General features: G+C 50.7%; 12 protein-coding genes across 12 annotated transcripts; 9 read left to right on the forward strand and 3 right to left on the reverse strand.

Annotated features, from left to right (window-relative positions):
• Positions 1-326: 326 nt before the first annotated feature.
• On the forward strand, positions 327-1,343 carry ASPBRDRAFT_37783 (40S ribosomal protein uS4; the record flags this gene model as incomplete). The annotated part of the gene is made up of 6 exons (XM_067623796.1): positions 327-340; positions 407-444; positions 519-537; positions 616-714; positions 804-1,037; positions 1,097-1,343. 6 exons carry the CDS (start codon positions 327-329, stop codon positions 1,272-1,274), a joined length of 582 nt encoding a protein of 193 aa, XP_067482742.1. The 3' UTR covers positions 1,275-1,343.
• On the reverse strand, positions 1,199-2,716 carry ASPBRDRAFT_168449 (uncharacterized protein). The gene is made up of 3 exons (XM_067619644.1): positions 2,363-2,716; positions 2,072-2,291; positions 1,199-1,967 (listed from the first exon to the last, which is right to left on the reverse strand). The coding sequence occupies exons 1-3, from the start codon at positions 2,582-2,584 to the stop codon at positions 1,546-1,548; spliced, it is 864 nt and encodes a 287-aa protein (XP_067482743.1). The 5' UTR covers positions 2,585-2,716; the 3' UTR covers positions 1,199-1,545.
• Positions 2,717-3,001: 285 nt separating this feature from the next.
• On the forward strand, positions 3,002-4,337 carry ASPBRDRAFT_191727 (uncharacterized protein; the record flags this gene model as incomplete). The annotated part of the gene is made up of 4 exons (XM_067620398.1): positions 3,002-3,135; positions 3,200-3,387; positions 3,455-3,759; positions 3,822-4,337. 4 exons carry the CDS (start codon positions 3,002-3,004, stop codon positions 4,335-4,337), a joined length of 1,143 nt encoding a protein of 380 aa, XP_067482744.1.
• A 979-nt stretch (positions 4,338-5,316) lies between these two features.
• Positions 5,317-6,060, forward strand: ASPBRDRAFT_91182 (uncharacterized protein; the record flags this gene model as incomplete). The annotated part of the gene is made up of 4 exons (XM_067629529.1): positions 5,317-5,387; positions 5,473-5,605; positions 5,668-5,725; positions 5,795-6,060. Coding segments are annotated over 4 exons (528 nt in total), but the record flags the coding sequence as incomplete, so codon positions are not given.
• Positions 6,061-6,953: 893 nt separating this feature from the next.
• On the forward strand, positions 6,954-8,383 carry ASPBRDRAFT_371832 (uncharacterized protein). Its single transcript, XM_067623675.1, has 5 exons — positions 6,954-7,173; positions 7,226-7,556; positions 7,612-7,668; positions 7,720-7,881; positions 7,973-8,383. The coding sequence occupies exons 1-5, from the start codon at positions 7,044-7,046 to the stop codon at positions 8,322-8,324; spliced, it is 1,032 nt and encodes a 343-aa protein (XP_067482746.1). The 5' UTR covers positions 6,954-7,043; the 3' UTR covers positions 8,325-8,383.
• A 2,746-nt stretch (positions 8,384-11,129) lies between these two features.
• Positions 11,130-12,841, forward strand: aspE (septin; the record flags this gene model as incomplete). Its single annotated transcript, XM_067616974.1, has 2 exons — positions 11,130-11,659; positions 11,719-12,841. 2 exons carry the CDS (start codon positions 11,130-11,132, stop codon positions 12,839-12,841), a joined length of 1,653 nt encoding a protein of 550 aa, XP_067482747.1.
• Positions 12,842-13,676: 835 nt separating this feature from the next.
• ASPBRDRAFT_51247 (uncharacterized protein) lies at positions 13,677-14,867 on the reverse strand (the record flags this gene model as incomplete). The annotated part of the gene is made up of 6 exons (XM_067626693.1): positions 13,677-13,740; positions 13,948-14,066; positions 14,164-14,223; positions 14,246-14,296; positions 14,561-14,661; positions 14,864-14,867. The coding sequence occupies 6 exons, from the start codon at positions 14,865-14,867 to the stop codon at positions 13,677-13,679; spliced, it is 399 nt and encodes a 132-aa protein (XP_067482748.1).
• Positions 14,843-17,543, forward strand: anxc4 (annexin ANXC4; the record flags this gene model as incomplete). The annotated part of the gene is made up of 2 exons (XM_067622232.1): positions 14,843-17,161; positions 17,229-17,543. 2 exons carry the CDS (start codon positions 14,843-14,845, stop codon positions 17,541-17,543), a joined length of 2,634 nt encoding a protein of 877 aa, XP_067482749.1.
• A 34-nt stretch (positions 17,544-17,577) lies between these two features.
• On the reverse strand, positions 17,578-18,105 carry ASPBRDRAFT_371962 (uncharacterized protein). The gene has a single exon (XM_067623677.1). The coding sequence runs from the start codon at positions 17,967-17,969 to the stop codon at positions 17,613-17,615; it is 357 nt and encodes a 118-aa protein (XP_067482750.1). The 5' UTR covers positions 17,970-18,105; the 3' UTR covers positions 17,578-17,612.
• A 749-nt stretch (positions 18,106-18,854) lies between these two features.
• On the forward strand, positions 18,855-20,890 carry ASPBRDRAFT_26083 (uncharacterized protein; the record flags this gene model as incomplete). The annotated part of the gene is made up of 3 exons (XM_067622233.1): positions 18,855-18,941; positions 19,035-19,199; positions 19,271-20,890. The coding sequence occupies 3 exons, from the start codon at positions 18,855-18,857 to the stop codon at positions 20,888-20,890; spliced, it is 1,872 nt and encodes a 623-aa protein (XP_067482751.1).
• Positions 20,891-21,955: 1,065 nt separating this feature from the next.
• On the forward strand, positions 21,956-22,487 carry ASPBRDRAFT_37794 (uncharacterized protein). The gene has a single exon (XM_067623797.1). It carries the CDS (start codon positions 22,036-22,038, stop codon positions 22,270-22,272), a length of 237 nt encoding a protein of 78 aa, XP_067482752.1. The 5' UTR covers positions 21,956-22,035; the 3' UTR covers positions 22,273-22,487.
• An 881-nt stretch (positions 22,488-23,368) lies between these two features.
• Positions 23,369-26,255, forward strand: gta1 (glutaminase GtaA). Its single transcript, XM_067623679.1, has 8 exons — positions 23,369-23,665; positions 23,733-24,025; positions 24,096-24,538; positions 24,590-25,173; positions 25,226-25,428; positions 25,479-25,622; positions 25,679-25,814; positions 25,871-26,255. The coding sequence occupies exons 1-8, from the start codon at positions 23,472-23,474 to the stop codon at positions 25,947-25,949; spliced, it is 2,076 nt and encodes a 691-aa protein (XP_067482753.1). The 5' UTR covers positions 23,369-23,471; the 3' UTR covers positions 25,950-26,255.
• Positions 26,256-26,405: the final 150 nt, after the last annotated feature.

The raw sequence follows: 26,405 nt of genomic DNA on the forward strand, positions 1-26,405 counted from the left end.
CTGGGTAAAATCGACATACCCGAGTACCGGCTCTCAAACCGTGCGAGTGACCCATGTCGGCGGTGTTGGTGGTGCTGGTGTTGAGAACTTGTCGACGTCGAAGAAATGCCTCGCTATGCCGCCCGTCGCGATGGTGTAGACTTCTCGGGTGCTTAGTGCGGCCGTTCTCCGCCGCCGAGGGCTAGCCCTTGCGCTAGTCCGCTTCCGGCTCCACCGTCCCTCGCTTAGTTCCCTTCTCCAAAACGCATCTTCAACTTCAGATCTTCTGCGATTTTCGTGAAGTTTGGTGTGTACGACAATCTCGCGACAACGCGCAATCAGCAGTCATGGCCCCCGTCCCGTGAGTATACGACCAGCGATCAGCCAAACCTGTATCGCATCATTCTAATGGCAATTTTCTCAATAGCCGCGTTTACTCCAAGACCTACAAGGTCCCCCGTCGTCGTAAGTAGCCTTATCAGTCTTTGCAAAATTCGAGAAGCTTGAAGATGGAATCATATACTAACATGTTGGTATAGCTTTCGAGTCGGCCCGTCTGTTAGTACTCTCCGGCCACTGATCAGAAGCGTGCTTCTGTTTATGTCGTGTGTTCCCATGCCTAACTGTCATCGCTAGTGACTCGGAACTGAAGATTGTCGGCGAGTACGGCCTGCGCAACAAGCGTGAGGTGTGGCGTGTCCAGCTCACCCTGTCCAAGATTCGTCGTGCTGCTCGGTATGCGCACCCCCCACTTCGCTTCGACCATCGACTCTGCGAATAGCCAGGAGAACTGTGATGGAACACTTGGCTAACTGTTGAAACAGTGAGCTTCTCACCCTCGACGAGAAGGACCCCAAGCGTCTTTTCGAAGGTAACGCTTTGATTCGCCGTCTGGTCCGTATCGGTGTGCTCGATGAGTCCCGCATGAAGCTCGATTACGTCCTGGCCCTCCGCGTCGAGGACTTCTTGGAGCGTCGTCTTCAGACTTGCGTCTACAAGCTCGGTCTTGCCAAGTCCATCCACCACGCCCGTGTCCTGATCAAGCAGCGTCACATCCGGTATGCGCGCCCGATAGTTCCTTCGCCCGATGACGCCAAGTTACTAACTAGTACAATAGTGTCGGCAAGCAGATCGTCAACGTTCCCTCCTACATGGTCCGCCTGGACTCCCAGAAGCACATCGACTTCGCCCTCACCTCCCCCTACGGTGGTGGCCGCCCTGGCCGTGTCCAGCGCAAGAAGGCTGCCGCTGCTGCCGGTGGTGGTGACGACGAGGCTGAGGAGGATGAGGAGTAAAGGATTAAAAATTGGAGTACGGACGGGTTTCGTTAGCCAGAATAAAACTGCGGGGCTCCGTTATGGCTGCAGCATAGCGTATAACGTTGTACGATCATGCAATTCCATGAATGAACTAGTAGCCTACGGCTCGATTCCCACACCCTTTGATTCCCTAGTTGTAGTAAAATCCCTGAGCACTAAACACCTATGTAATCCTGTATGGCTTAACCACCGCAAACACCGTTTCTCCAGTCCCAGTATCGTCAAATCATCCAAAATCTTTTCGCCATCACCCTTGAACACCCAGTAAATTCTTGAGAGTTTCTTCCGCACTCCGGTACCATCTTCCCGTTTCCACCAGTCCGTCACTTTCTCCTTCCTCCTTCTTTCTCTTAACCTCTTGGGCCTGTGCAATCGCTTCTGTCTTCCGCCGTTCTAGAACGCCCAATTCACGCTCCACCGCCTCGGCCTCTCGTGTCTTGCGGGGCAGGGTATTCTGCACGGCAGCAAGTTGTCGATCAAGAGCCGCAAGCTCCGCCTCCCGCTCAGACAGGAGAGTTAGCGTTGCAGGAAGAGGGAGATTTTGCGATGCTGGACCGTTTGCGTCAGATCCTTGTTTCCCACGTAGCTCGGCAATGGTAGATTCGAGATTTTCGATGGACTCTGGAAGGGTTGATAGTTGGGTCATTTGTAATTGGACATTCTTGTACCCTGTTCAAGAATTTTCAATCGTTAGGACAGTCCTCGATGTGGTCATGAGGTGATGATACACGGACACAAGCCGTTATCCTACAGAAGACGAGGGGGGCACTCACGAATCGCCAGATCCCTACCCAGTTTCTCCATTTCCTCCACCATGGTTCGAACTTCCTCTTTGCGAGCCTTGAGATCTGCCTTTACTTCCGCCAACTGCGCTTCCATCTCAACATTTTCATTGTGACCGACCACCAAGGGCGGATCTCCGACAATCGCACGCAAGAATTTCTCCTTCGTAACTTGCTCAACGTAGGAAAAGCGCAACTTCGAGAACAGTTCCTTTATATGTTTTGTCAGCACGAATAGGTGGTCTTATAGAGCGACCCCACACGGGGAGAGCACGTTCGTACTTTATAGTGCGTCAAATCCGCTTCCAAGGAAGCTGGTGTCGGGGTTTCGAATGTCGATACATCTGATCTGCGTTTAGATGGTGATGAGCGTCGGGTTTCAGAGTCAGGAGAGAATATTGGCTCGCTGATGCGGAGGATGTTCAATTGTGTTTTCAAGTCGCCATTGTCGTCTTCCAGTTGCTGGAGTTGCTTTCGTGCTTCTGCGGGTGTTAAATCGGCCATCGTGTCGTCGATAAAACTTTTTAGTAAGCCAATATCCCAGTATAGTCAATTGCAATGGCAGTTGTAGGGATGGCTCTGCCGCGTATTCGATACAACGTGTGAGGGGTGAAGGCGAAAACCATTCATTATCGCGCGTCGGCAGAAACATTGCGGAGGTAAACAGATTCACCGGACCCACCACTTTATCGGCCGGGCGGTGAAGTCACCGGTCAGCAGCGTCAATCAATATCGCCGCATGAATGGCTCTTGCCTCCCAATTTAGAAGAGAAGACAGCGCTTGCCTTTTCCCCTATATATTCACCATCGGGATTTGAAGATATAATTGCTTGATAGGCTATCTATATTAATATGATATAATTACCAATACTTCGCTACTCTTTCTCTCCCACATTTGCTTCAGTGCCACGGTCCGACACCATGCCTCCCAACACCGGAAAAGCAATCGGCGACCCCAGTGACGATGCCTACGTCGCACAGGTGCTCGCACGAGAGGCACGGGACAGCTCCTTGAAATACTCGGCACATGGATTGGAAGCCTATATGCCCAAAAGGTAGCAAATTCCTATCTGGTGGAGATTTGTCGACCATCATTGAGCTGACAGTTTATTGCTTTAGGCCTACAGGTGCCGCTCCTAAACCAAACACACGATTCCTCCGACATATTATCCGAGAGACGGACAATCACAATACAGCATTAAAGCGCAAGGAGGAACGCGAGGCTAGGGAGCGAATGCGACAGCTGCGCAACCAGGCCTCATCCTCTTCAGCGAACGATGCGAACCGCGATCACCGTCGCAGTCGACGTACGTCAGCCGATCGAGAATCACGACGCGAGAGAAGACGAGATCATGAGGATAAACATGGCTCTAGTCGAAGGAAACATAGGAGTCGCTCTGCGTCGAGGGAGAGAGACCAATCGCATAGGAGCCGACGGAGGCGCGATGGTCAAGATACCGATGACGACCGGCATAGATCCTCTAGAAAGAGTCGTCGTCATCGATCGTATTCTCGGTCCAGGAGTCGATCCCCGGAAGATAGTCGAAATGTTGATTCACACAGTCGTCACCGACGGTATCGCAGCCGCTACGAATCGTCGCGATCACGTTCGCGGTCCCCAGGAGCATCTGACAGGCGCAGGAATAGAGACAAAGAGCGCAGGAGTCACCGCAGTTCCCGTGATGAGGAATTGTCTAAAAAGGATAATGCATCAATAAGCAAAGAACAATCGCCTCCTCAGGAGAACACGCCTTTGGATGATGAGTCCGACCCTCTTGAAGACCTTGTCGGACCCCTACCGGCGAAAGACGACGATAACGGGTATTCTGCGCCCATCCGTTCCCGTGGTCGCGGTGCCTACAAGCCCAACATGAGCAACATCGATGCACACTTTGCAGCTGACTATGACCCCACTACGGATGTGCATATGGAGGATGATGATGGGCAGGCAGGTAGCAGGCCTACCCGTCGTCCCGTCGCTGGTCTAATGACTGGAGATGACGACTGGGAACTTTCCCTGGAGGCTTTGCGTGATCGGGCAAAATGGAAGCAGAGGGGCGAGGAGAGGTTGCGAGAAGCTGGTTTTAGTAACGACTTTGTGGACCGGTGGAAGAGCAACACCACCTCCACACCGGCGGATGACTCGGAAGGCAGGCTAGAGGATGTGAAGTGGTCGAAGAAGGGTGAGGGGCGAGAGTGGGATCGGGGCAAATTTGTTGATCAAGACGGGCATATTGACGTTAAAGCTTCTTGGTGATACCAGTGGATTTTGGGAGTCCTTGCATACTCATTATATTGCAACTCATAGCTACCTGGCGTCATATAGATTATTTACTTGCAATGATATCCACTGATACGGGCCGCTAGCTTGTATCTGTTCTTTAAGCATCTAGTAAAATATTAAGCCAATGCTATCGATATAGACCAGCTTGAGTCGTAGGTAGATAGTAGCATTATTTGGCTGTGGGGTTCTAGTAGTCTAGACACTAAGTCCAGGCCTTTCATCAAGACGCTAGGAAAATATATTTAAATCCCGAAGGATTCTCATGCCGCGTACCGACTACTCATGTTTAAAAAGCAATTACTATGCAGCTTACAATAATCTCTCCCGACTTTACAGCCCAAGGTTCTTGAATGGAAACACTAAAAGGCGCATGTTTTGCTTCGTCCTCATCGCTCATAGTATATGCCATCCATTGAACTCTATTTTCCTCAGGCACAAAACCATGACATTTGAACGCCAAGACAAGCCCCTCACCCAGTTCCGCACTCATGACAAAAGTGCGGAATATCGCAATAGTGTTGCATAATCACCTGAGAATGGCCTCATCAGTGGTTACAATGAGTGGATAAAATTGGACACTATTGTGGCACAGTCCAATTCTTGATTGGTAAGGTATTAGATAGACCTATTGAGGGGTGTTTCCTGGTTTCTGTTGATTAGTATATGTGGTTGCCACTATCCGATGGCGGAACCTGGGTCTATATTATTCTACTACTATTCGGATACGGACTCGGATAGCAGCTGATTTTCCTACCATCTATATAATACTGCATTTGTTATCAGAAAACGTGAAGGATATTGAGGAACGATCAACTGTACATTGCAGTCTGGATCAAAGACAATTTGAATCCGCAGTCGATTAATTTACCGTGAATCAACCGTTTCGCTGCATCGATCCACGCGCGAAACAGGGCGCATCTCATTTGTGTATCTCTGACAAAGCCTGAGCTCAATGACGGATCAGTTTGCATATTCGTATCCCTCGCCATTAGAGGGGTATGAGAACTTAGAACCGCTATCTGAGTAAGTGAAGTGATATGCCGGGCCAGACAGTCGAACGAATGGTAGATTATTTCACGCATTGAAACTAACCCGTGGCATCGTGCAGTGAGAGAAACGAGGATGGAAAGTCCCTGAAAAACCCTCAACATGGGATTTTGAGTAAAGCATACGAGGAGTTCCCAGACCCTCTCACCAAGGGTCGTCGCGGGGGCTTCGATATTCATATTTACCACTTTCAGGTTGGTGAAAACCGGTATACAGGGCATCGTAGAGTTCTATGACTGACCTTCCATCATCAAAGAACAACCCAGATCAGGTTGCGTTTGCGAGAGCACTGTGGGAGCGGATTAGGCGGGAATGTGAGTACATACCCCTCTTCCTAAATAGCGGGGTTGGATTTCGTGTTGTAACAATGCTGACTTGAATAGTTCCCGAGTTGCGGATTTACCAGTTCTTTGATAGACCAATAGGGCCCCATCCGGTGGCCATGTTCGAGGTTAACCTTTTCACTCCTGCACAATTTGGCGCCTTTGTACCCTGGCTTATCGCCAATCGGGGACCCTTGAGTGCACTGATCCATCCGAATACGGTGGAGACCGAGGAAGAGCGCAACCATACTCAGCGTGCTACATGGCTGGGTGACAGAATACCTCTCGATTTGCGGATATTTAAGCTGATGAAAGAAGCTCAGAAGAAAAAGGAGCTTGAAGCGGAGCAAGCGGCGGCGGCGGAAGGGGAGAAGTTGTGACTGCGGTGCTCTGTTGATCTGTGCTCGACTTCGGTATGGAGTTGGCTCTCATGTAGTCGATAGTATTATTTGAAGGACTTCATTCGAGCCTGGCATGGGCGCTAACAAGGCTTGTCTGTTTATGTTATCCAATAAAGTGTTAGCATATGAGCGTTCTTTGGATCTAGGGAGGGGTACTGATAAGGCTAGTAAAACATTCGCATGAAGTAAGTATATGCTAGTCTATACATAAGACACCCGAATAAATCCACTCAGTGGGGCGTTTATATGTCCGTAAGTTTTGAGAAGCAAGGAATTGGGCATGGGATAAAAAGCGCATACTTGACTGGTTACAGGCAGCATCACGGGACCTGGCCGGAGAAGAGTGTGACCGGACGATCACATTCATCTATGATCCCAGACAGGGGCCCATCAGATGCACCACTTCAGATCATGCTTATCGCGCCACTACTCATTCGCAACCAATATGGCTGCAGAATGCTCCGGACCCTGGGACTACCCCTGCAATGAAGATCGCAGGTGGGTGAGGAGACGGCCACATCTGTTTCTGCAGCCAGTATTTGACACGGGGCTGAGGAAAAAGCAATGATTTGCCTTCCTTTGAACCATCACCTGCCACAATCCCCGGGCCAGCCTTACCAGTGAGGGTTGAACAAAATGCCCAGTAATGACCCTCGACATGGAAGGTGTCAGAAGGACAGATAGACATTGGCTTGCAGGCTGTACCACACCGTGTGGTAGGTCTCATACTTTAGACACCTGATATGCACCTCTACAATATAACTTCGTTAAAATGCTGTTGGCTACTGTTCGGCGACTACCCTGCTGTGTGTTATCTGCACCTGCGCCTTTAATAGTGGAAACGAATCTCCCAAGACAGAGTTATACCTGCTCTTGGTTGAGGAATCAATGACAATTGACCAGCCAACATGTGGACCTTTATAGTGCAGTTATTCTCCACTGTGCTGCAGTTACGCTTGTCAGTGACCAAGGCTACCGAAACAATAGTGACCTATAATCTGACATCAACCGCTTTACCATGCTATGTATTGGAATATGGTGAGCAACTTCCAGGATAGATATTTATACCACCATGCTAATCCACATCCAGCACCGCTTGTTTGGCTGTATAGCCAGGAAACATACATGCCTTCAGATATCGGGCGGCAGCTTGTACATACAACACCAATGGTGAATTATACTGCAGTCAAGGGAGCACCATCACCGTTGACGCTCAATAACCTCGCGGGGCTCAACAAATTGGGGAACACCAGTGTTTACCTAACCTCAATAGAGGGCATCGATGCTACTCCAGAGCCAGCATGGTTCCAAGGAGTGAGGCCAGATGGGAAAGGAAAGACAGAAGGAGCTGTCTCATCGACCATCATCACTCGTGATCATGGAAATGGGACAGTGGATGCGTTCTACTTCTACTTCTATGCGTAAGTGACTTGTAGCATTAAAAGCTAGCTGCAGCCCATACTCAACATATAAAAGGTACAATATGGGAAACACAGTATTGGGAATGCAGTTTGGAGACCACGTCGGTGACTGGTGCGCAACACCTCTTAATTTTCTACATCCATTGCCAACTGATGTTCCTAGGGAGCACAACATGATCCGCTTTGATAACGGAGTCCCGCAAGCACTCTGGTACAGCCAGCACGCCGGAGGTGAAGCCTTCACCTACGACGCAACCGAGAAGCAGGGCAAGAGACCGATTGCATACTCCGCTAATGGCTCTCATGCCGTATACGCCGTACCTGGGTATGTACGAACTGCCTCTATAGAACCCTTCCCCAGAAAACATCAAACTTGGTAGAACAATTCATGATAACCATTTTGAAAAAAAACATAGCACGCATGACCACGCTATCCCACACGTCAACCTCCCATTCGGCTTCGTCATGGACTACACAGATAAAGGAACACTATGGGACCCCATCGCAAATGCCTACGCATATAACTTCGACACAACCAGCCAGACGTTCCAGCCCTACGACCGCAGATATCCAGTCAACTGGCTAGAGTTCAATGGACAGTGGGGAGACGACGCATTGCCGGGGGGACCGGAGCTCTTTGGACAAGCGAAATACAGTGCGGGCCCGAACGGGCCTAAGTTCAAACACCTTGTCAGATCGACGGTTTGTCCGGATAGTCCTTGCGTTGTGCTGCCTTTTCGCATTTGGGATGAGGATGGTGAGATGTAGGGAGGATGGTAGATTTTCTTCTTCGCTTCTGTCTAAATCATTTTGTTAGGTGAATACAGGGTAGAGTGGTATAACAACCGTTAAGAACTGTCGAAGATGGGGCTCAGAAACCGACGATCAGAGGAGAGAGAGAGAGAGAGACGGAAGTGGATATATGTGGAGAATGGGATACAGGACGGAGTAAGACAGGGTATACACTACTTTTGCGAGATTGTGGATAGATTGTTTTGAGAGTGAGTGAGTGAGTGAGTGAGTGAGTGTGTTTACAAGGCAGCCTCTGTGGACATTGATCATCTGATGTTTCGATTACGGCTGCTTTTTGCTGCATTTAGTTCAGAACCACATTCCCACTGCAAGGCCAGAAGGGGGTGACTAGATAGAGCGCAAATTTGGGGCTCCAGTCAACTAGTTTGTATTACAGAAGCTTATGGAAGAATGGCCTAGGGATGTTTATGTTTTCGATCAGGTACTACTGCCATGCTTACTTCGTACTTGGGTTGGCAGTTCCTGATGGGGAGTGGCCCGATAGTCATTAACTAATAACTCAGGGGCTGACCGGCACAAGCAGGCGGATGAGCACGGGAACATTGGCAAATTTGGGGGTTGTAAGCTGATTGCTTGTCCAGTGATCGTTTAATAACAGTATTATTTCTTTTATTACCCGACCACGTAAGGTTTTTCGACTATACTGGATTGGGATGTGCCTCCCCGCACTAAGGAAGGGAAAAGAAAAGGGGCGGTTGACTGTGTGTGTGTCTTTTACTGTCTGGCAGAGCCATCGGGAAGAACCGAATGCCGAATTGTTCCTGTCGCCCCTGTTTCATAAGATTATATGTATGTCAGTGTAGTTGATGATCTGTTGTATTTTAAAGCAGTCGGACAAAATCTGATCGGCATGCTGGGACAGAAGATATGATCAAAAAGTGACGACAGCAGGAATGGATGCATGCCATATGCAACCAGAATCTGGTGGTGGACTCAAGGGATGGGATGACAGTCGATAGCACGAAGTACCCACGTGTGGATGGAGTTTTGATCACCGCCTGATCCAGCATGAGGATGTTTGTATCCAATCCGTATCTATCGGCTAGACACTACTGAATAGGTTTCGGTCTAACTTCTAGACCACCGAGTATCTACCCCAATTCTGGCTGGCTCCGTAAATAAGTAGTCTACTCCGTACTGCACGAGCGTTGAGATATGGGTGTGTTGGGGAAGATCATTCATTATTCAGGCAATTGTGGTCCTCCTCCATCTGGACGTCCTCCGTAGGTACAGTGGATTTTGATCGGCCCTTTTATTCCCAGACTTTGCTGGTATTTCGAGTAAGGTGTTAGCATTCCAACCGAAACAAAGCAGAGAGATATGATGCAGATTTCATTCCAAATAAGCTGACCTCGCCCCCCTATGAACCCCCCGGGTTATACCGACGCACAAGGTGTCGTACTGCATGGGAGAGACGTGGACTGAAATCGCTAAACGGCCTGCCCCTCCAGTGTGCGAGGCTGCGAGCCAAACTTTCCAGCTAGCCGTCCGGCCCTAGACCGCGTCGGGAGTTAGAAGCAACCTAAGTACCAACCTAATACATTCGGAGAGCGTGCTGAGTGGGGGAGAATGAGAATGGTCGAGCTCCCCTGCTGGCTGCCGTTTTGCCCCTGAATTTCATCCAGCTCCAAAAAAGCTTCCCGGGCTGCTTCTCCGCCTAGTAGAGACGACGAGGTTGCGGCGACAAAAGGAATTATATGAGGAAAAAAGAATAAGAAAACCAACATCTGCTTCCAAGAGAAAAAAAACATAAAAAATAAATAAGAAAAAGACAACAAAAGGATATCGGAGAACCCAGCAAGCTCTGAGACTCCCATCAACAGTGACAGGAAAGTGAGAGGTCAATTGAGCTTTTTGTTTGCGCAACGAGTCGGTTCGGTGACAGGAAAGCATTGCCTGTTCTCCGTTCTCACTGGTCGATCATCATCTGCCCTCCAGCGCCGTCATCCTTTTGTGCCGTTTCTTTCTGTTCCCACCCTCTTCATCCTTCTCTTCTTCTGATATTACTTGATCTTATTGCAATTGTATGCGCCGCATTAGTCGGACGCTGTGAGCAGGCTTCTCCTCAACTCTCCCTGGTAGGATCGTGAGTCAATAAGAACAGACTTAATCGTTTGTTCTTTTCCATCAAAGCCCCGCTGCTTCTCTCCAGGCGACGGGGGTTAAGATCGACAGTCGCTTGCTGGGCTTGTGCATGTCGATTTGGTGATTACTGAAAGCTGTGTGGCTTTTAGTTGCACCTTTGGTCACCGACACTCTAACTTTGGTCGAGTATTTATTCTACTGCTTGATTGCGGATCAATTCACTCGTTGAGGCAGTTGTGCTACAACTGGACAAAAAGGAGGAACACGCGACTGGTTCCAGGATAAGCGTGTAAGTTTGGTACGTTGATCATACCTACCTTACTCCGTACACCCAAAGAATATGACTCTCGACAATCCCGCAAGACCGCACAATCATTAGCTCACTTTCGATGGGGACAAGTTCCCAATGTAATCATGAGTTGGAACTGACTTTGTTTGTCTTTCGGCTAGGGAGATTTAAATCAATTGAACCCCGTTCTGGGCCTTCCTATTCAAGATCGCACCCAAGAGGAACCCGGGTGCACTAAACTAACTGATCCTCTGGGACGAAAGAGCGTCTATATCTGAGACACGATTCATTCCCAGTGTCCCCACTTTTCTTTGGCAAATCCCCCCAATTCGTGTTACAGCCAGTGAGTGATAAGGGTAGGGAAGGGCCGCCCAGAATAAAAACCAATGGCAACCGCTTCACCAACACCCCGGACCCCGGGTCGGACTCAGCCTTCCGCAGAAGTCCCTCCTGTCGTCACGGATACCAAAGACCAACGCCGAACATCCTCTTTGGGTTTTCTTCGTCGCTCCAAGTCTATCGAAATCCTAGGTGAAAGACGCTCGTCTGGAAGCAAGAACGGGAAGAAGATGCCGAAGGCTACGGCGGAAGAAGAAGCTCGCCGCCAGCGCGAGTCAATGATGTATCAACAACCCCCGCGTCTACCTGATCTTTCGCCGGCGCCCATTATTGAGACTTTTGGTGGCGATGAGCGTCAGGATACTGTTGCTGCACTCGCAAGCCAGCCCGCCTCATCTCAACAGCAGGCTGTGCCCCGCAGTACGATAAGCACGCCAGTTGCCCCGGAACCGAGCGACGCCTATGCACGAGCAGAGAGCATGACACACCGTGGACGTTATAGCTATGCAAGCAGTGCTGTCAGTACCGTCAACAATCCGCGCCGGCTGCGTCGGCGCAAGGATCCCACCCCGTACAAGTAAGTCGCACTGTCTACAGTCAATCGCTCGGTGAAGCCAAATTCTCATGTACTTCTAGTGTCCTTGTTGTCGGCGCGAGTAACTCGGGCAAGACCTCGTTTCTCAACTTCCTCAAGAAATCCTTGGAATTGCCGCCACACAAGCACCCCTCCCGCTTACCAGAGGAAATTGCATACCAGGCTCGCCAAACTCCCGCCAACGAAGGCTACGTTTCTCACTATTTGGAGACAGAGATCGACGGCGAACGGGTCGGCCTGACTCTGTGGGACTCTCAAGGCCTGGAGAAGAATATTGTTGACATTCAGCTACGAGGGGTGACCGGGTTCCTTGAGAGTAAGTTCGAGGAAACGCTAAGTGAGGAAATGAAGGTTGTTCGGTCACCTGGAGCTCGCGACACCCATATCCATTGCACCTTCTTGATCCTGGATCCAGTCCGTTTGGACCAGAACATAGCGGCTGCTGAGCGGGCTGCCCAGGGAACTCCGAGGGCAACTGATACGCCTGTCATCGGTGTTCTTGACGAGCGCCTTGATGTTCAGGTCCTGCGAACCATCGTGGGTAAGACCACCGTTGTCCCAGTCATAAGCAAGGCCGATACGATCACCACAGCCCACATGGCATACCTCAGGAAGGCTGTCTGGGATAGCCTGAAAAAAGCAAATATCGACCCACTGGAGATCCTTTCTTTGGACGACCAGGAGGAGTACACCTCTTCTGAGAGTGATGATGAGGACGAGGAGGCGCAAGGCCAAGATACCGAAGAGAAGGCGGAGGCCAGCGCTGCGAACGAGGAAGGCGCAGATCCCCGGTCTCCAAGTTCGCCTTCTCAGCGCAGCCAGAGCACACGCAAGTCTTCCGGTTCCCAAGCCGCTGTTCAGCATATTCCTTTCACCATCTTGTCTCCGGATCCATATTCGCTTAAGGCCGGTGAAGAGCCTGTTGGGCGCAGATTCGCCTGGGGTTTTGCTGACCCGTACAACGCCGAGCACTGTGATTTCCTCAAGCTGAAGGAGGCCGTTTTCAACGAATGGCGCTCTGACCTCCGCGAAGCGAGCCGTGTGGTCTGGTACGAGAGGTGGAGAACCAGCCGCTTGAATCGTAATGTTTCCGTGGCCAGCGCTGTACCCCAGAAAAAGCTCTATGCTGGAAGAACTGGCCCAGATGTGCGCCGATTCCGCTAATGACTTGCAGCCGGTCGTCGTTCAATACCCCCTCAGCATAGCACATCTTCATGCGAACCTTCTTTTAGTTTTGTCCATGTGGACTTGATTTTGACCCTTCTCGTCACTTGCTGTTCGCGGTCGCGACCGTGTACCGTCCTGGACCCGGAGGAAAACTGTGTAGTTTTTGACTAATGACGTTAATGCCGACTTGTCTCATTGACTGCCCAAGCCCTCTTGCGGAGAAATGCTGGGAACATTGGCCGAGAGTGCCATTAATATGGAAAGAAAAGATACCCCCTTATCTGCCTTGAATGGGCCCCGGAACTCATGAGCGAAGCGTCTCAGCATGTTGTGTTTTACTTACTCTGAAGTCGCCTGACTTGGACATTGTATTTTGTGTTTCCCGTTTGCCTTCGAGCATAGTTGAGAGAAGCAGCCGATTTCCTATGTATTTGCGCAGTTGTACTGAATCAAGTGGCTTTTTTTTCTTCTATGAATCCTCGCGGAATTTTGCTTCCATCCCTACGTGCCTGTGATATCAAACTTTGTGTTTTAGTGCCTCCACATCTGCACAAGCCCGACTTTGTGTGCCCAACACAGCATATGTCAGGTTATTCTTTTCTTTATGTTCCCTCTTCCGCACTTTACTGTCTGACCGTTGCTTAAATCTTACCTTCCATCTTCCTGTATTCTCCCATATCTTCTTCGGCAGTCGCCATGATAAAGAGCCACTATGTAATCTTTGATATCCCGTGGTGCCAGGCACTGGGCTACGCTTTGTGCTCCAAACATCCTATTTTGGTCCATTCCCCGGCAACCCCCGGCTGATGATGTTGTAGTCATTGAACCGGCTCTAATTCACCGACGTGCTCGCCGCTTGCCTAATGCAGTGCTCAGCTTGATCTGTCTGAACTGTCCTGTCGATCAACTATCTACCTATGAAGGACGAACAGGTCATTTATTTTCAGCCCAGCCGGCGCTCAGAAGGCCAATTCCGTAGCTAGGAAGCATCCAGGTCGATTGCCTAATTTTCGGGATTGTCAGTCATCTGAATCACCAGTAGTTTTAGGAATGGGGTGGACGGCGTCTGCCAGCTAATCCAACGCCATGCCAGGATGCTGCACCTTGGAACTCCTTCCTGCAGGCTGAAGATGGCGGGATCGGCCACTCTGAGTACGAGACGACCAATGACGCTTCGTTGCGCGAGGGGTTCGTCCAGCTGCCGGCGGAGGATATACGAGCGCTAGAGCGACGTAAAGAGGGGCGGTTTGACTCACGGTCTGGCCGGCAGGAATGTGGATTCTGGACCCTCAAGCTTTCTCAACCGTCATTCGTGAGACCTGTGGATATCTGTCGCACATTATGACCGCGCCTACTGGGCCGGCGTTGCGCTCGCAAGGCTGCAGAGTACTAACATTGTACGCAAGACAGTGTGCGGCTCCTTCCAGAGGCGTTGGTTGCCTCGAATGGACTCTGCCCTGCTCCTGGAAGGGATTGGAATTTAAAAGTAAGAGTAGCGACTTCTGAGGATAACTGATGCCCGGCACCAATCATAAAAGCTCCCAGCCCTTATCCTGCAGTCCCACTACGCAATAAGCGGTTGCTTGATACCCCAACTGGACGACTGGACGGATTTCCCCAGCTGAACTCTACGCGATCCCGCCGATGATCAGTCGCTGTCTCCCTTCCCACCACCTGCTGCTGCTCTTGGCCGCTCGCCCCGACAAGCAGTGCTACTCTCTCTTCTTCTTTTATTTTCTTCTTCTCTTCCTTCTCTTCCTCTCTTCCTTTTCTTTTCTTCCTCTGCCAGTCCTTTCTGTTTTCCTCCTTGCGCTTTTCTTCGCAGTCTTCATTCAAATCAACCCACGCTCTTAACGGTAACCTGAGTGCTGTGTCCGCCGAGCAAAGCTAGTTTCTACTCTGCGCCGTATCCTGGCTTCTCTTTTGTGGGCGATCGGCTGTCGCACTTGTCGCACTTCACCTGCCCGTGGTGGTTCATTACCCCCCAAGCTCTGATCCATGTCGCTCCAGGTGGATGACCCATGGTCGCGAGGCCGTTCCAAGTCACCAAGCGGTCGTATCCGCGAGCGTTCCAAATCTCGCGACTATCGCGTTCCGTCCGCCGGAGATCCCCGCGGCTATTACACCTCTGACCTTAATGATGGAAAGCTTCGCGCTCGATCGCGAAGCAGAGGTGTAAGCCCCGGCGTCGCTCACCGAATGAACTCGCAGTATGGCGCTGCTGGTCCCGGTTTTCAGTCAGATGCACGGGAAGCCTACCTGCGACCCGAACACGGCCGCGATCAATATTATCAATCCGATTCGGGCGAAAGCAAAGGAACAAGGCGCAATGCCGGGCCGCGGAACTCACGCCATCGCCTATCTGTCCATTACGAAAGTGAATCTTCGCTCGAATCGCTGAGTTCCGATGATGATGAGGCACTTGCGTACGGTGATCTCCCCGGGAGCCGCGACAACAAAACATACGGAATCTCAGGACTCAAGCGTTACATGCCCAAAATGGGTTCTACCCGCCACAAGGATCCTGCTCTGATGTCCGGGGCTCTGAACAGCAATGCCGCCCATGGCAGTAGGCCATCGCATTCTCACAGCTCTTCAAAGGAGGAAATCAGAGGTAGTTATGCGTATCCCGAGCCTTCTCCCTACGGCGGCCATCCTGCATCAACCGCGGCTCAGGCAAACTGGGCGCCGATCCCAGAGTGTGAGCGACCGGGCTTCGTGCCGCCAACTTCCCAAGCGCAAGGCCCAACCATGCCCGGGGCATTTCCGTATACTGCAACCACTGAATCTCCTGTACCCGCTACGACCGCAGCCGCCGGTGCCTCGGCTGTACGCTATGTGACTCCACAGGGGTTGCAGGAGACTTACTCGTCGTTTAATGGCCGTCCATTGTCGATGCCTGGGGGCAATGCCTATACTCATGTGACTTCGGCACATCAGCGCACTGCTTCGAGTGACGCGACTGTCAAGACACCTTACGCTGCACCACCTCAGTACCAATACGCGCACGTGGATCCAAATGTCAAGTATGCTTCTAAGAGCGCAGCAGATAGCGCAGCCAAGCCGGTGACATACTCGGCAACTCCTCAATTTTCCACAAAAACCGGGGCTACTGCAGCAAAACAGCCACAGGCTGTCGACGTCAAATATTCGGCTAACCCTCAATTCTCTAAGCATCCTACCACCAGCTCGGGCAGTGCAACTGAGTACGTCGAAATAGCGCCTCGTACTACCACGCGTCCTCATAGTCACTCCGTCTCTTCTGTCAACAACCTCTCGGTCGAGGGCGCCGACCCCACCCGCAGGGCTGCCAGTCCCCTACTGGAACCATACAAAGGCACGTATCAGAGCATGTCTCCCATGCCATCGCCCATCGTCGTCGCCCCCAAGCTGGATGGTGATATTTCTGATATGGAGCCTCTCGAGTATGATACGGATGAAGAACTCAGGGTACATCGACGGAAGATCTCAAAGGATGATCGGGACCGTATGAAATTGGGCATCGAACGCCCCAAGAGGGAGAGCAGCCGAAAGAGGGAGAGCAGCCGCGTACGATACGAGCACCGTGGGTCTGGGGAATTAGAAAATATCGTTGTCAGAACCCCCAGTACCACCCAGAAACGCGTGTCATTCTATGATGCGGGTCCGGATGCCGCCGCGCTTTACGATGCTCTGGATCGGGGACGACATGTCGATATCAAGCCGCTTATCCGCATCCTACCGCATTTGAGCGCAGATGAAATTATGGAACTCCGCGAGGAGTATAAGAAACAGAACAAGCTGCATGGGAAGGGAATCAACATCGCCAAGCTCATCCGCCTGAAGGTTGGAATTGATGCGTTTGGCAAAGCGTGTCACGCTACGGCCCTTGGCCGCTGGGAGTCCGAAGGCTTTTGGGCCAACTGCTTTTACCAGTCGAGTATCTCTCGGCGGGAACTCCTGATCGAATCTCTCTTTGGTCGCACTAACCGCGAGATCCGGGAGATCAAGAAGGGCTTTCAGGATTCCCGATACAATAACAGCCTGGAGAAATGTATGAAGGCCGAGTTGAAAGGAGATAAGTTCCGCGTGGCGGTGCTCGTTGTCTTGGACGAGTGCCGGCAGAGCGAGCGTGATCCCATTGATATGCGTCTGGTGGACGACGATGTGCACAAGTTGTATGCAGCGCTCATGACGCCCCACGGAGGCGAGACCCCCATGATTCATATCATTGTGCGGCGAAGTGATTCGCATTTACGGGAGGTACTCCGGGCCTATGAAAAGAGATACGGCCACAATTTTGCCAAAGCCATGATTAACAAATCCCGAAACCTCGTGGTATGTTCTCCCTAAAGAACTTTCACTATCTAATGTTGTCGATGTACTGAACTAACTTGGACTACAGGGAGAGACTCTTGCACATATTCTCAATGGGGCCATCAACCGGCCGATGCGCGATGCCCAACTCCTCCACCAAGCCCTTCGTGAGGCCCGCCCGGGGAAGGAGCGGTCAGATCTACTGATCTCGCGCCTGGTCCGGCTGCACTGGGAACCGCGACACTTGGAGCGCGTGAAAAGCGAGTTCAAGCGGCGATACGGTCAGCGCCTGGAATCCGCCATAGAGGAAGAGGTGTTGACCAGTAGCGGGGGGAGTGATTGGGGAGAGTTTTGTATCGAGTTGGCGCGCAGTTCGAAAGCCTTGGCTAGTCGGGATTACTAGGAGGTCTTTCTTTTTCTATATCTTTGTGTGTGTGTGTGTGTGTGTGTGTGTGTCTACGCTGCTCTGATTTTACGATTCACGATGGCCAGAGGAACTGTATGATGCTACTCCGGCATGAGCGATTCGACTGATGATTACGACCATGACGACCCAAATAACGATGACGACGAAAATGATACCGATGCGGTGAATGTTCTTTCGGGAGGTAATTAGTCTATTGAAGATAGAATGTTTACCATCAACCATCAATAAAACCCACAGACAGTACTTTCTTTTTATGGATTGAGGGATGCGAGACTTACGACTGGGGGGAAAAATTAGCGAATCCACCGTGGGTTTGGGGCCAAAACTGACTAGTGACCCCTTAAACCAGTCTAGAGACTCTAGCAGCATCAGGGTCAGAAACTTGGTTAGCCCCCGATACATCAGGAGCTGACTCTGGATCTAGGATCGTTAGCCAATGAAATTCAATGTTTTCGGAGATCTTGAGGAGTTATTCATTCATCTCAGCCCATAGAAAAGTATCTAGTCATCTATTAATTGTTTACTCCATTAAGAGAGTTTTCCTCTTGGATCGATCTGAGATCTGAAGGGGACGAGGCGGCAAGCCAAGCCGCGGACCCGCCGCGACCGAGCGGGAAGAAGAAGAATGAAGAGGTATCAAAAGACCCTGACAGAACCTCTCAAGACCCTTAACAAACTCGAAATATAGTCAGATCCCCTTTCTCTATCTTTCTAACTATCCTATCTATCTCGCTATCGAACATGGCCCGATGTTTGGCTCCTTACCGGTAAGCAGGCCTACGTAAGCAGTCCAGCCATACTCCATACTAGTCCAGCCATGCTATTCTGGTCCAATGTGCCGAGATTCACCCCAAGCCACCGGGGCTTCTCTGTCTGCCCTATTGGATCGCCCGCCTCAAGATTGCGTGGATGCGAACATGTTTAGCGCTTTCTCCTGGTTCCATCTTTCTCTCTCCTCACTCTCAGGCTCCTGACCTATGGAGTGGTGGGTGGTGTCAAGACGCTGGTTCTGACTCTTGGGACTCTGAACCGGCGCCGATCTTCGGGCCCCAGTCCAACAACTAGTTAACTATCTGATCTGGGTCCGCGGCTTGGGTTTGGCACACTCCAACCCCGTATAAGGCGCGTGTATCTGCAAATCAGCCTATGAATTTCCTGCGCCATGGCTGATCCGATTTTCCTTTTTCTCTCTCCTCGTCTTCTTCTTCCGCTTCCCTTCTCTGCCCCTGGCCTGTCCCTCATCCGCTCGTTGGGTTTTTGTTTGACTGGGACTCCCATCCCGGAACCATGATTTGGTGTCTGTTGTTCGCCTTGCTCTTGTCGCAATTCGCTTTGGCGCAGCGCCACGATGAAGATCTTATGTCTTTTGTGACGGTGAGTTCTTATCATTCCTTCTTGGATGGCTGATACAGCCTCAAAGCTTGTGTATGCATGCGTTGTTCTCGTGCTCATCATGATCGCCCTCAGCTCCCCGAAGTTCGGGCCCTGAAATGGGAAATCACTCACCACGACCGGGACCGCGCAGCACCGGGTTACTGGTTTGTTGCTCCGTACGGCATGATCGATCCTGAATCTCCGACTCGCAAGTATCTGCAGTATCAGGTCGGACCCTATATCTATGATCAAGATGGCGTAAGACTCTACCCCCTCGCCCCCGGTTTCTGAGAATCAGTCGACATGACTAACTCAATCATGGCGATCAGGTTCTCATCTGGGCCGGATCCCCCATGTTCGACAACCGAAACACCTTCGACTTCAAAGCGGTGCACAATATCGACGATAAACCTCACTTGTCCCTGATTGCGCAACGGTCCTTCGATGAAACTGTCCCCGGAAGCGGCGTTATCTTGAGTCAACATTATGAGGTGGAGTCGCAGGTCTTCAAGCTCAACGATACGTGGGAGTTCAATGTCCATGAATTCAAAATCCTCGATGGAGGCAAAACCGCCCTGGCTTGTGTCTATCAGTCGAAAATGCTGGACATGGCTGATGTAGGCCGTCCAGGGGAACAGAAGCTTTTCCTGACAGGTGGATTTGCAGAGTTGGATGTGGCTACCGGTGAGCCGCTGTTCGAATGGGACTCGTCCGATCACCTGGGATTGCATGAGACCGACCGCTTTCACACATGGGAGGAGCCCATGGGTGCATGGGGTTTCGACTCTGTGCATATGAACGCGGTCGATAAGAATGAGGCTGGCGACTACATCATCTCGATGCGCTTCACCGATACCATCTATCTGATCTCCGGCGTAGACGGCCGTGTGATGTGGCGACTGGGTGGGCGCGAAACCAACTTCGTCCAGGACTTTGTCTTTTCCAAGCAGCATGATGTCAAATTCGTCTCGTCGAACGGGACACACCATATCATTTCGTTCCTGAACAACGCCTCCGATGAGATTACAACAGACGAGATCGTGTCGTCAGCCTTGTTCGTCGAGCTCGACACGACCGCCAACCCGATGACGGCCCGATTGATCGCACGTTATAACCGTCCCGACGGTCAGCTCTCCCGACTGCGCGGCAATACCCAACTCCTCCCCAACGGCAATGTATTCGTCGGCTGGAGCCAACAAGGTTACCAGAGCGAATTCTCCCCCGAGGGAGACGTCTTAATGACCGCCCAGTTCGCATCGGACCGCTTCTCGACCTACCGCGCATACAAGTACGAGTTCACCGGCCGGCCTCGCGCGCCGCCCGACCTCGTAGCATCCGTATACGGTACGACCGAGGACGACCTGACCACGATCTTCCACGTCAGCTGGAACGGCGCCACCGATGTAGCCAGCTGGAACTTCTACGCCCAGGCATATGACGGTGGAGCCCCTGTGCTGATCGGCAACGTCTCCAAGACCGACTTCGAGACCATGTTCATCGCCCACGGCTTCCTCGACTGGGTATCTGCTGCGGCTGTCGACCACCAGGGCAACGTGATGGGTACCTCTGCCGTGCACCGCACCAAGACTCCCGATAACTGGGAGGCCGCTGGCTTCGTTGGATCATCGAAGGCTCCTTCCCCGATGAACCCGTCGAGCATCTATAAGGAGGCACAGGCGGGCGAGGACCATGCTTCCTCCGCGTTGTTGTCAGACGGCGACACCAAGGACCTCCTTGCGGCGCTTTCTCAAGCGTACCAGGTTGTTCGTGGCCTTGGAAATCTTCTGATCTTCATTCTGGTCATCTCGTCCTTCGCCGGAGTTCTTTTGGGCGCCTTCTGGGTCCTTCGGAGGAGGAAGCTCCAGCGCTCGCAGCCGTATCGACATGTACCTTCAGAGGAGAGTTTCCCTATGGAGGAGACGCCGTTGCGGAATAATGCCTCTGATTAGGTTGGGAACAAAAGACTGTATATTCTTAGTATAGTTGCATGATTTCTTGTATATAGATATGTACCTTTGCATGTGTGGATATTCTTTCACTGGTTCGATATTTTTTTTTTGGGCCCGTTCCGTAACAAATAGTCGACAGTTCTAATGAGTGAGTGAGAAGAGAGAACCAAAATCTCCCTTCCACTCACGTCGAAATAGAGCTACTGTTCCCTCTCCTAAGCATTAATTTAGATCCATATTCTTAGTCGTGAACGCAATGAGTGAGAGTGATGGCGCGATCGGAGTTCCCGGAGTACTATCTAGTTACTATCTCCCTACTTCGTAGTTCGTATCTAGTTAGTAGACAATAGCATATGATGCAATACATGCATGCATGCAGCATAGAAGTTATCGAAGCTAGTTATTGTCTGTATCGGGGACATTATTTATTAGTTGCATTAATTAACTAGTAGTCAGTAAAATTGGTTTTGCTGGCTATTGGATCATGAAGAACTTCAAGAGTTGCAGTAGACTAGCTTGATTTTGCTTTTCCTTTCCTGTCAGTCCGGGTTCAGCTGTAGATTACATTCACGGTGTGGGTCGTGTTGCATCCATGGTTCGGAGCATGTTGGCTCTGGATAATGAACAATCAAACAATTCATTGTTCCAGGGCTATTCCGTGGATAACTATGCCCCTGAACCGTATTTACTAAATATTGTATACAGAGCTTATTCCAGCTTGAAGCTGTCTGCGAGACACATCTTGCAGTATACTACTTACTACTTGTGTATTCCGTAGTCTCCATGCTCTCTGCAAGAACATCAGATCAGGTCGCTGAGTTGACTAGGACGGAGTACTCCTCCGTGGCAATTGGCAAAATATCCGGCGCAAAAAGTTGAAAATAGAACAGCAAAAGCAAAGTGGGCTTATTGTTTGCCTGGTACCTGCATTGGCGAGATGACGGAACATATTCGGTGGCGGATCGAACTGGGATCTCGAACTGGGATTCCTACTAACTAACCAACTAGACTAATAGTCTGATACGGCCAGAACTCCGCGTCGGTCAGCCTGCCGCCATCCGATCCCCGGGAAGGAGGTCAAGGCGTCCATCTCCAAATCTTTTTTTCCTCGTCTCCTCATCTCCACATCTTTAGCGGCATGGCCGATGCTCAGTGGTCGAGCGCAGTCACACTGCAGCCATGCGCACCTCTTCCTTGCTCCTGTCTCGCTGACTGGTGGACTTCATGGTTCCTGGACGCAGGGGAATGAGGGGGAACCCCCGAGGTATCTCTTCTCTCACATGATGCTATCACAAATGTCGGTCACACTGACGGCTCTAGTTATTCTCCCTCCCCACTCACTCGCTGCAGGTTTCGAGTCCACGCCGATGCTGGCCGTTTAGCTTTCCTCCCCCTTGCTGGAGATTGTCGTGGGACTTTCGATCAGCGATAGGAGTAGGAGCTTCGATGGGATAATCAGTCTGGCGGTGACTGATCGACTCCGGGGTTGACTGTCGATGGCCACAATACTAGTAGTATATCGGATTTACCCTCCGCTTGCAGCAGCCCAGAGTTCTGCAGGAGACAAACATGAGAACTCTTATTCGGCGGGAGGATCGATTGGCACCAAGACCATGATACTTCCTGCCGTTTTCAGACGGCCTCCTTTTCGGATGTCGAAGGATGCGTGTCTTCCATCGCTTATTTGTCAGTTGTTTCATTCTGTTGTCGGCCGCATCCACTTCATATTTCCGCTGCGATGACCTCGGTGACAACCCTTGTCACCTGTTTGCTCTGTTATTCCATCGTTATTGCTAGTGCGGACTCATGATATTGTCACTCGTCCATATCCGCTTCCGGTAAGTAGTCACCCGCAATCTCGTGCCGTTTGCAACGACCATGGGGCCTTGTTTGACATTGTTTAGTTCATATGCGCTCCTTAGGGCCCCAGTCCATGGGCTCACCTGGAACTCAGAACGAGTATATTGCTCGAGCTAGTGGCGTCTGGCTTGGACCCATTCATTCTCTTCTTGGCCGATTTATTTGCTTTTGGCCCGAGGCTGCCCTGCAAGCGCGGCGTTGTATATGGGAAATGGCTCCGCGAGACCACATACCTTAATTAAAGACTTCTTGGTAAGATTTGATCACACTCAGCCACGCCCCTCCCCATGCTGGCCCCCTTTCTCCCATGGATAACCTCTTTTGCTTTTCTCGGACATATGGATGCGGACCGCATGAGTCCCGCCCACTCGGAGACTGACAGGTCAGACGACGCTGGGGGGTTATTTCCTATCGCGCAGTTTCTGTGCCGTCTTCCAGAACTTGGGGATGTTTTGTTTCTGACTGGAATCTCCTGACGATCGGGTTGTCGCTTTTGGTTCAAATATGCTCCCATTCCCTTCCTTCCCCCCCGGAATGTTGAATCGATCGCCTACACATTGATCTGTGCCTGACATTCCAGTCCCCATTCCAGGTGCTCCATATTCTTTCTGCAAAACCTTAAGTGTTTTGACCTTGCCTTTCCTGTGGGGAAAAAACAATAGGAGTACTGCTATAAAAGACTATGTTTGCCGATTGATATCGTTAGCAGTCAAGAGTTGCAATGTATCATTTTCTTATAAGTTTGTTGGTGACGGTGTTGGCCTCTTCGGCCAGGGCCACCTCTGTCTTCTCACCTGCTCGTCCGCCTGCGATACCGCTGGCCGTCAAATCGCCATACCTGAACACCTGGCTGTCTGCAGGCAGCGATGGAGGCAATGGTGGCTATCTGCCGGGAGAATGGCCGATTTTCTGGTCGTGAGTGCACCTACTTGTGTTGTTTTATCCGGAGCGGAACAGAAGCTAACTCATACTGTTGAATTAGTGGCCAGATCACTGGCTGGGCTGGAATGATTCGTGTTGATGGCAGTGCTTACACCTGGATGGGATTGCCTGGACCGGCGACTGTGAACCAAACTTCCTATGAGTACACCTCCACGAGGAGTATCTTCACCATGAATGTTGCCGACAAGGTGGAAATGAATATTACCTTCCTTTCGCCAATTACACCAAACGATTATAAACGGCAGTCGCTCGTTTTTTCTTACGTCGATGTGCAAGTTGAATCTCTCGATGGTCAGGCCCACGATGTGCAGCTGTATGCAGATATTTCGGCAGGTACGTACTTGACTACTGGCGGAGATGTTTCTCTGTAGCAATTGAAGGTCAATATCTAATTTCACTATAGAATGGGTGTCGGGAGACCGGACCACAACCGCAACATGGGACTACGGTACCACCGATAATGGCGTCGCTTATCACAAAGTCAGTCGCCAAACCCAGCTCGCTTTCTCCGAGGTCAGTGACCAGGGAGAATGGGGAGACTGGTACTGGGCCACCGACAATAGCGAAAACCTGACCTACCAGTCCGGTATAGCTGATGATGTCCGCGCAGCATTCGCTGCGAACGGAACGCTAGGCGATTCACAGGATTCTGACTATCGTGCCATTTCCACTGATTGGCCTATTTTTGCATTTGCCAATGACCTTGGATCTGTGGACTCCGCAGTCTCGGTTCTATATTCTATCGGTCTGGCACAGACCGACGCGATTCAGTACGAAGGAAGTAGCAGTGGTTCCACCATTCTACCTTCGCTGTGGACCAGCTATTTCAGCACGGGCCCGGAAGCTGTAAGTTTTCACCCGATGAGAATACTAGGACTATACTGATACCGATGTCAGCTCGACTTCTTCCATAATGACTATGAGACATCCTCTTCGCTCTCGTCGGATCTTGATACTCAGGTAGCTCAGGATTCCATCGCTGCAGCTGGCCAAGACTACCTGACAATCACTTCTCTCACTGTCCGTCAAGCTTTTGGTGCAACCCAACTGTGCGGAACTCCGGACAACACCTACCTCTTCATGAAGGAGATTTCGTCCGATGGAAATGTGAACACAGTTGACGTCATTTTCCCAGCGCACCCTATCTTCTTGTACACAAACCCGGAGCTTCTCAATCTGCTGTTGAAGCCACTTTTCGAACTTCAGGAGTCCGGGGATTACCCCAATGCATACGCCATGCATGATGTAGGGAGTCATTATCCCAACGCTACTGGCCATCCTAGCGGCGATGATGAGGCGATGCCACTGGAAGAATGTGGAAACATGGTTATCATGGCATTGGCATATGCGCAGAAAGCAAGCGACACGGATTACCTTTCGCAACATTATACCTTGCTCAACCAGTGGACGGCGTACCTTGTGGAGGATGCAATCTACCCTGCCAACCAGATCTCCACGGATGACTTTGCAGGCAGCTTAGCGTAGGGGCAGAACTCCGCTTCATGTGATACTGAATGCTAACAACCGGTGTAGGAACCAGACCAACTTGGCCTTGAAAGGCATCATCGGTATCGAAGCCATGGCTGTCATTAGCAACAAGACAGATCACTCTGATAATGGGGCCAACTACACTGCCATTGCTCATAATTACATCGACCGATGGCAAATTCTGGGTATCGCGCATGATGCCAACCCTCCTCATGCGACACTCGCCTATGGCTCCAACAACACCCACGGTATGTTTTCCGTTAGCGACGACAGGTGACATGTATTGACTATTCTCTAGGCCTCCTTTACAATCTCTATGCCGACCGCGAGCTGGGTCTAAACTTGGTTCCGCAATCCGTCTACGATATGCAGAGTGCTTTCTACCCCACTGTTCAATTGGAATACGGAGTACCGCTCGATACTCGGCACAATTACACAAAGGGTAAGTTTTTTCGCAATCCCGCGAGTGTATTATACTTGTTAACCTGTTTTATGTAGCCGATTGGGAAATGTTCACTGCCGCCATTGCATCAACGAGCACTCGGGATATGTTCACGCAGCTTCTATCAAATTGGATCAACGAAACGCCCACAAACTATGCAATGACTGATCTTTACGATGCAGTTGGTGGAGGGTAAGCAAATAATCAGAAAACAGTTTGCAACAGTCAGCTGACCTATTGATTCCCAGCTACCCAACCAACGTCTTCATTGATCGCCCCGTCGTGGGCGGCGCTTTTGCATTGCTCCTGCTCAATCAGGGCAGTTAACCAACCTTCTGACACATATTTGCACATTGCATAACATCCCCTGCTTGGTTCAAGGGAGCCATTCTATTCTTCCGCATTCGATGTGCAGGTCACTCGTTATAGCTTCATATCATTTGGAGCATGTTTGATATTGTTATATAGTCTTGCTCAAGCACGGATGTTGCCCCCATCTCCTTACCACTTTCGTTGAATTTTCCTTCATGGCTATTGCGAGGAGAGGGACTTACAGTGCATTGGGCAACACCGAGTACATAATTATCTTCCTAGGCCGCTGCAAATATTACTTAATTATCTTTCCTACTTGACTTAGAGTACTAAAGTACTATACAGTAGGACATTAAGTAGACAAACACATAGTTGCATTTGGCTACATATTGGACCTATCCGTGGAAACATCAATTTAGTTCCCATCTAACTCCAGAAAAGACATGAACTTTTGGCGCGTAGACCACATAA

Source organism: Aspergillus brasiliensis, assembly GCF_001889945.1.
Source record: "Aspergillus brasiliensis CBS 101740 unplaced genomic scaffold ASPBRscaffold_2, whole genome shotgun sequence".
Lineage (NCBI taxonomy): Eukaryota > Fungi > Ascomycota > Eurotiomycetes > Eurotiales > Aspergillaceae > Aspergillus > Aspergillus brasiliensis.